This window comes from Austrofundulus limnaeus, unplaced genomic scaffold (assembly GCF_001266775.1).
Source record: "Austrofundulus limnaeus strain Quisiro unplaced genomic scaffold, Austrofundulus_limnaeus-1.0 Scaffold89, whole genome shotgun sequence".
In the NCBI taxonomy this organism is placed as follows: domain Eukaryota; kingdom Metazoa; phylum Chordata; class Actinopteri; order Cyprinodontiformes; family Rivulidae; genus Austrofundulus; species Austrofundulus limnaeus.
In genome coordinates this window covers 1,026,297-1,035,117 of record NW_013952491.1, presented here as the reverse complement: position 1 = coordinate 1,035,117, position 8,821 = coordinate 1,026,297, and the positions used below count along the sequence as shown (strand labels likewise).

The 8,821-nt window shown below is 37.6% G+C and overlaps 1 protein-coding gene across 2 annotated transcripts in view; it reads left to right on the top strand.

Moving 5' to 3' along the window:
• Positions 1-8,821, top strand: part of fa2h (fatty acid 2-hydroxylase) — a 45,121-nt gene that overhangs the window by 25,696 nt on the left and 10,604 nt on the right. For both annotated transcript variants that reach the window (XM_014012183.1, XM_014012185.1), the window contains exon 2: positions 8,013-8,150. In XM_014012183.1, the coding sequence (XP_013867637.1) occupies positions 8,013-8,150 (138 nt within the window). The remainder of the gene's footprint in view (positions 1-8,012; positions 8,151-8,821) is intronic.

The window sequence follows — 8,821 nt, the reverse complement described above, 5'->3', positions numbered from 1 at the left end:
AATACGATACGATAAGGGTCTTTTCTCAATACGATACGATAAGGGTCTTTTCTCAATACGATACGATAAGGGTCTTTTCTCAATACGGTACGATAAGGGTCTTGTCTCGGTACGATAAGGGTCTTGTCTCGGTATGATAAGGGTCTTGTCTCGGAATGATAAGGGTCTTGTCTTGATACGATAAGGGTCTTGTCTTGATACGATACGATAAGGGTCTTGTCTTGATACGATACTATAAGGGTCTTGTCTCGATATAATAAGGGTCTTGTCTCGATATAATAAGGGTCCTGTCTCGATATAATAAGGGTCCTGTCTCGATATAATAAGGGTCTTGTCTTGATATAATAAGGGTCTTGTCTTGATATAATAAGGGTCTTGTCTCGATACGATAAGGGTCTTGTCTCGATACGATAAGGGTCTTGTCTCGATACGATAAGGGTCTTGTCTCGATACGATAAGGGTCTTGTCTCGATACAATACAAGCTTGGTCTTGTCTCGATACGATACAAGCTTGGTCTTGTCTCGATATAATAAGGGTCCTGTCTCGATATAATAAGGGTCCTGTCTCGATATAATAAGGGTCCTGTCTCGATATAATAAGGGTCTCGTCTCGATATAATAAGGGTCTCGTCTTGATACGATACAAGCTTGGTCTCGTCTTGATACGATACGATTCGGGTCTTGTCTCTATGATTCGGGTTTTGGGCACAATTTTTTTTTTATCTTTTTCTTTTTTTTTTTTGAGGAGCCAGATGTAAATATAACCTTTTTGTGGTCTTGAACTTCAGGGTTTTTGAACCCCGTTCAATGCTTTTTTTCACAGCCTTGAAGAATTTTATTCTTTAAAAAGTTTTTAACTTTGACCTGCAAGTCATAAAAAGGCTTTTAAAATCAAGTGATAAACCACTGTTTTGTTGATGCGTAACTCTGCAAATAGCCATTTTAAAATCCGATCTATTGGTTCTTTGTGACACAATTTGCTCTTTTTATAGATTCAAATGATTCTTTATTTGAATCTGTAAAACGATCAAATCAAAGAGTTAGACTGAAAATAGAAGTGTGAGATCATGAGGGGAAATCCCATAGCTCTGTTTGACACAGTCACTAATTAAATGTAAGGTGAAGCGTCTCTCAGGTTTATTTAATTTTTTCAAATTATTTCATTTTTCTTAAAACATAAAATTTTCTAATTCTGTTTATCTGCTGTAAATAAAGATTTTAGACCTGATGGTAAATTTGTCCATATTTTAAAGCACAGTCTGTTCCCACATTATATTTTAATTAAAACTTTTGCACAGGTCTTGTTTGTGATGATTTAGAGGAAACCGTTTTGGTTCTTTACTCCTGTGTTTGATGTATTTGTGCTTTTTACTTGTTTTAGTCCTCGGCTCTCTGTAGAATGAAGTGTTCAGCTGTCCTGTAGATGGCTTATTCTGTGTCTGATGTAACTGAGAAACAAAGCTTTAGAGCTTTGTTTCTGTGTTCTTAAGTCTTAAAGTAAAAGTTGGTTTGTATTCCTGTAGACAGGAGTGAAACTGTATTTTCTGTTCTGCAGGCTCAGTGACTTGACAAGATTTTTCTTTAAATGTTGAAGCACTGATAGTAAATCTTATGTTTTAATTCAGAATATATTTAATTCCAGTTTAAAGTATTTTATATATAAAAACTTAAAAAGCAGTCGGTTGAGGTATTTCTTGACCATTAAAGACACTCAACATCCTTTGCAGGATGTTGGTGTTTATTTAAAGCACTGTGCAGAAACCTAAACACCTTTGGTAAACAGGACAAAGCAGCTTTATTTTTTTTATACCAGTAATTTAAAGAGCAAAGACAAGTAGGGGTGTTAAGAAATAATATATAAAATATAACAACTGCTGCATTTCAAACACGTTTGAGGCTAAAATCATCTTTATTTGGAGAATTTATGGAGTTAAAATGTTTGTTAAAACTCTAAAAATAACAGGAATATTGTGAGAAATCCCAGAGAGATGAGGATGACTCAAAGCAACTAACGCACCAAATTTAGCCCAATATCTGCAGAACTGAATGACTTTTGTGTTGTTTGTCAATGAGCAGTGGCGGCCATCTTTAATTGGGTTTGCCTCACAAGCCAGGTGATCACAACCTGCCTCTGACTCCGCCCTCAGCGGTTGCCTCAGGTGCAGAGCTGGAGTCAGTCAGGTGAAGTGTACAAACTGAATGCTGCTGATTCAGAGGGCGGGATGCTTTTATAGCATTTATCAATATGAAGCTGTGTCACTGCTTGTTTTGGTGTGTGTTTGTGTGTGTATGTGTAGTAATAAGAAATGGAAAGTGTGTACATACGAGAATGTAAAAAAGCAGGTTTATTTTCAGCTCGGGGGGAATTTATTGTCTTCGTTTCATCTCAGGTTTGGGATTATTTTAATTTAAAGTCTGAATTTCTCTCTGACTGAACCCAGAATCTTTACTTGACAAAGACTTTGGTTGTGTCCAGAACGGAGGGCCGGGTCCTACGAAGGCCGAATTCGTCGGCCGCTTACGTCACAACGCCACAACGAAAGCCGTTCCAAACTGAAGACTCCGATGCGGCCGACAAATGCGTCCTTCCTTTGGCACGAATCGAAGGACTGATCCGATGGATCCTTCCCGGCCCAGCATATCCCATAATGCATTGCGGCCCAACCGGAGATTTTTTTTATGCTAGTAATGGCGGACGAAGTGAGAGAAAATAATACGTTTTAAATAAAAATATGGCAATAAAAAATGAAAAATCTCAAGCGGTTGTAATTTTAATACTTTTATCATTGGTGTTATGGCAATATTTATTTAACAAAGACAGAAATACGTGGTCCAAGAATGAAGGTATTCCGTGGAAATGATCAGCTGAGTTTTATTGCAACAACAGGAAACACAGAACAACCTGGTCTGTATCTGTGCCTCTGCTTCTCTCTCACTGTCACTCCACTGTTTCACTCACTCGAGGCCTCTATATATTAACAAACACCATTATGTCATCTTAGCAAGATTTGATACAAGGTCAAGGGAAAATACAAAGATTAACACAAGTGATATAAGAATGATTGTTGTTAGCAAATCTTCTTCTGACTTTAATCATTCAGTCTGCAGATGAAGAGCATGTCATGAAAACTTAGGTCATTAAAGGATATCATGACTGGCTTAAACCTAAAAGTATTAGCTCCAGGACAATTGGTATAGACGTGTTTTTGAATTATTTTTGTCAGAAAAAAACCCGAACTTATATGGCGAAATAAACATGCACCTACGGTGGGTCCATTTATTCTTCAAGTAAATTTTATTGTTTTGTGATATTAATAACGCTAACAAATTGATATTTTTCTAATTTGATCTAAGTTTGCTTCTGTTTAGCGTTGTCACAGTTGATATAGGCGACTAGACGTACACCTGGGTAAAGACGGGAGGCTAGACCGTCCAAATTCAGACACTTTTTCCCTGGTCTTCCCGGTCTACCAAGAACCCGGCCTACCTTGACTGGGTAGGCAGGTCCTTTGGAGGACCCGGCCTGCCATTTTGGACACATCTTTATCTCATTTTAACTGATATATCCTTGGCTTGCATGGACCTTGAAGCTGTGATAAACATTAGTTAGACTGCAGTAAAACTAGGTCGGTCGGTTGTTCGTAGGTGTGAGGCTTGAGATTTTATCATCAGGATGTCCAGAATAGTTCTGCAGACCTTCAGAGAGGGTTCTGATTGTCTCGTGTTTAGATCTGCTGTTTTTTCTTTCTCTTTTTACCAACTTTCTTCCTCCAACTTGAGACAGAAGAAGAATTTTTGAGGCGAAGTCTGATAAACGTCTGGTAACATTTCTGTGACTTCCTTTTTATTTTATTGTCTGATCTAAAAGATTAAAGTTTTTTTTTAATGGAGATAAGACCAAAAGAAAAGTTTTAACCGTTTCCGAGGAGAAACTTGTCGCACTGATGCCGTAGTCGGTAGGGGTGTAAGAAAATATCGATACACTGAAATATCGCGATATTTCATTTCCCGATACTGTATCGATATTCTAAAGCTCTGTATCGATTTTTTTATTAAGGTTTAAAATGTCAACTTTCCTGCCAGCCGTTCATTTTTATGTTGTAGTTCAGCCTCKGACCACTAGTTGGCAGCAGTGAGCCAGCCATTTGGCTACTCTACCTCTTGAGGTAGAGGCTATTATTAAGTGTTGGGTGACCATATTGTAAATTAATATTAAAAATTAAAAGCTGCAAAAAATATATTTTCAACCTATTTATTGGCAAATTTAGTCTGATAATCGAAAACATGGATGAAATAAGAAATATGAAACAAATAAAATAAAATACTTACAAAGCAGAACACAGCTAAATGTATCAAAAGTATGTCTATGTAATATTAGAATTTTCTGAGACAATGAATTTTGGTTTTCCATTTTTTTCCCCTGTAAGAGGTTTTTATTTAACAGGGTTTTTGGTCCAAAAAAATCACAATATATCGCCTTGCTTACAGTATCGCAATATATCGGGATATATCATATCGTGACCCCTCTGTCATGATATGTATCGTATCGCCAAATTCTTGCCAATACACAGCCCTAGTAGTCGGATATAGTTTCCTGTATTCCTTCAGATTATGTGGTCGTTAGGGGTGTAAAAAAAACAGCTTTATCTCAATGAGATCAATTGGATTAGATGATGATACGATGTTTCTCTATCACAAAGTTAAATTCATGTTTTTTTGATGTGTAAATTATTGTTAGATGGGCGTATGATCGAGGTTTTTGTTTTGCCTTGATGTAGTTGCATCATTTAAAGTATCTGTGACATCAAATTTTTGTGATAAATGCGAATGCATTTTTGGAAGGATAACATTAATTACATGTTGCATAAGAAATTTGACACCACTGAGAGGAACAGTTGCTGAGATATTTGCACGTGAAGTAACAGGAAGTGATGTCAAAGGGGAATGCATGTAAACAGAGCTTTGCTACAACGGCTAACAACACAGGCAGCAAGGAATTTTCTTTTGTTTCTTTAGTTAATTTTAGTCCCTGAAGAAAAGTCAGAGTTTAAACCATTGTTTTAATAAACAAAGACCAGAGAGTTTTCTTAAAGAGTTCCCCTTTGAGGTCACTTCCTGTTTAACTTTAGTTGAGCCTAATTCAAAGGAAAATATGCCAGTTATGTGACAAAATGGGTTAAATCATGTGTTTTATTAGCCTGGTAAAAACCAGACCCTTGTCCTTCACTTCGCATCGGACGAGGGTCTGGAACCTCGGCTATAGAAAGCGATTCTTGCTGGAGGCGTGGCCTCTGTTGAAGTTTTAAAACGACTGGATCAGTTGGCCACAAGTGCCAGCTCCGCTGTGAAGGAGGCTAAGCTAAGAAGCTAACCGGAAATTGCGTGCGCTGTAAACAACCCTACTGAGAGGAGAGAAGTACCGAGCCGAGCGAGACGACTGTAAATGAGAGCTGCTGCTTTGTCAGACAAATTTATTTTAATTTGGAAGTCTTATCAACACGGACTGGCTTCATTCACTTCCTCCACTGCCGTATGCTAAAATAACTAGCAGACACTGCTTAGAAAATTGACACCATTCAAAACTTCACCTTCTGTTTGCTGATTGGCCCAGGTAAAATGAACTACAAGCAGACACTGCGCAGAAAATTGATTTTCTGTTCTTTGATTGGCCCGGACGAAATGCTCCCGAAGAAATCCTTGTCTATGGGAGAAGTCCCAGACGGAGCAGTGAAGGGAAACTAGAAGTGAGCGCAACTGCGTAGGAAGGCAAGGGCCAGGCTAGTGTTTTATGCTGGTTTTCCTAAATATGAAGATAATTTCTTTGACTTTTTGTATTTGAGGATGGGTATGTCACGGCAACTTTAATGGATATGTTTGTGGATCCATGTTTCATTAGTCTTCATCAGCATGAGTGATTTGAGTCCAGTTCTGTCTGTTTCTGGTTTGATGGGTCAGATGATGAAACAAAACCTCTCCTTCCGGTTCTGATTGGTCCAAACTGAACCAAATATCTTCCATTTATCAAACATCAGAGTGTAGATTAAGCAACTTTATGTAATCCTTTGATATTCTGACGAAGCTTGTGTCTTTTGGTTTTAATCCTCTGCATGTTGTGAAGTTGCGATGGTATAAAGTTGCAACAATAGGTGTTAAATGTCGGAGCTGATGTCAATAACAAACCACAGAAGACCTTGAACACGTGGTTCACACCAGCAGCCTGATAAATATTTAACTCCGCAGACCTGAGGATGAGCTGCGGCACTGCAGATTAAAGATAATCTGATGCTGTTCCAGCTTTAATCTGTTTCAGTTAGTGTGACAAAAAGGCGTGTTGTTGTTTTAAAAGACTTTAAAACCTGGTCGGACTGAATTTATGATGAGGTTTTTTTTTTCAGCAGATCTTGGTTCAGATTTCTTTTTGTTTGTTTGCTTCTAACTGGATTGTAAGCTCCCAGAACCCGATCATGAAGCGGCGTCATGTGATTTTACACTAACACGGCGTACTGTAACTCTGTGGTGAAACACCGTCTCACTCACGTCATCCTGAAGCAACAAGTGCAGTTCTGCTGGGTCACAGCTGCTATTTGGTGTTTTTTCTCTTGGATTTTATTCAATATTTTGCTCTAACTTAAAAAAAAATCAAAGAAAAAAACATTTTAATAGCTCAGTGAAATATCTTTGCTGTAGTTTTGGTAAACAAAAATGATTCCCAACATCCAAAAACAGCTGAAAGCTTTTATTTTTAAAGAAGCTAACTTAGAAAATATTGGTATGTTGAAATATCACGAGCAGAATGAAGAGCACTAAATACATTTCAGGGTTAAATAAAATTTAAGACTTAAGTCTTTTTAGTTCCACTTGAAATTAAGTTTAATACCAGCTTCACAATAAACACAAATGGAAAAAACAGCAACAATTTTAACACAAACAAATCTGTAAATTATTTAAGAAAATAAATAAATGTTACCAATTATTAATCATCCTACTTACAATGTGTCAACATTTTTAAGACCTCTGAAAAATTGATTTAAGACTTTTTAAGGTTAATTAAGGCCTTCTTTTTTTGATTGAATTCAATGCCTTTTAAGGCTTTTTAAGGCTCTGTGGGAACTTTTTGTATTTCACATTTCTTCTTAGATAACAATATTAACATATTGCACAAATAATTTCCCACTGCTGAGATGAACAGTTGTTGAGATATTTGCATGTGAAGGAACAGGAAGTGATGTCAGAGGTGAACGTCTACATGGAACAAAGCACTGATAAAATGGCTAACGACACAGACTGTAGAGAAGAATCTGATGTTTCTTTACATTATTTTGAGTCAGTATCAGAGATGAAGACGAGTCAGAGTTCAAATAATATTGTTTCAATAAACAAAGACCAGAGAGTTCGCTCTCTTAAAGAGTTCGCCTTTGATGTCACTTCCTGTTGCACTTTGGCTGAGCCAAGTTCAAAATAAAATGTGCCAGTTATGTGATAAAATGAGTAAAATCACATGTTTTATGCAAGGTTTCTTATATAAAAATGTATTTTCTTTGACTTTTTGTATTCGATGAATAGGCATGTCACAGGCACTTTAAGACTTAATAAAAAATGAAGTGTTTTTAAGAATCGATACATTATCAGGAAATTAAATATCACGATATTTCAGCGTATCGTTATATTTTTATACCTTTTAATTAAGATGTAAATCACCCTAGACCAAAAATAACTGTAAACATTTTTACTACATATGACACAAATTATGTTGTTTGTAAAAATGTTTGATTTGTCGTGTAAAGGGACAGGTGTGACTGTGGTGGGAGGGGCTCGGTCACCACACCTGTTTCTAACTGTAAATCACACCTTAGAGTACAAGTCTGTGCAGCTGCATTAATACCTTTGTGTCGTTGCTCATTTTGCAACATTTAATCAAGTTAAAACAGTTACGGACGCAGTGATAATGTTTACATTAAAGAATAAAAACTTGAGAAAATAACTTGTTTCTGTTTTCTAATCTTTTCTTTCAGACTCTGAGGGAAAGGAAGAAAGCCAGCGAACAGACGAACGGGAAGACGGCAGAGAAAAGGACAGAAAAGCAGCAGCAGGTGGACGAAGACGAAGACATCTCCCCGTACAGCCGCTGCAGTCCTGTGGACCTGGACCAGGTGAGTTCCTCTGGCCCGGGATCACACAGGGGAAATATGCCCCGCCCACAATCATCCGTGTGCGTGTTGAAATAATGCAGGATTAAGATACGCGGACAGGAATGAAGCAAAAAATTAAAAAGGGGGGGGGGGGGGGCATACCTCTGGTTTCTAACAGATAAAAGGGAAGTGAACGGTCTTCAGGTTATTCACCTGCTCTTCCTGAACTGTCCCCGTGTGTTTGTAGTACCGGAGTTCTCACACTGTCAAACAGGAGCATGTGCAAACACGCAGCAACACAAAGAGCTTAAAAATAACAACATCTGATGAGAGTTTAATCTGAACCAGTTCTTTAACTGGGAACCTGACAGCGGATTAGAGCTATTTAATAAAATACAGTTCTAAATCTAAAAAAAATTAAATAAAAACTGGAAGTAGGAATGCAAATTTCAAACACTTTATTCCCTAAGAAATTGTTAAATTATAAGAAAATAAAAAGGGATTTTTATATTTTATGGCGGCAACACCTCCGAGGTTTTAGAGGGACTGAAGAGACCAGACCTGGAGGTTTTGGAGGGACTGAAGAGACCAGATCTGGAGGTTTTGGAGGGACTGAAGAGACCAGATCTGGAGGTTTTGGAGGGACTGAAGAGACCAGATCTGGAGGTTTTGGAGGGACTGAAGAGACCAGA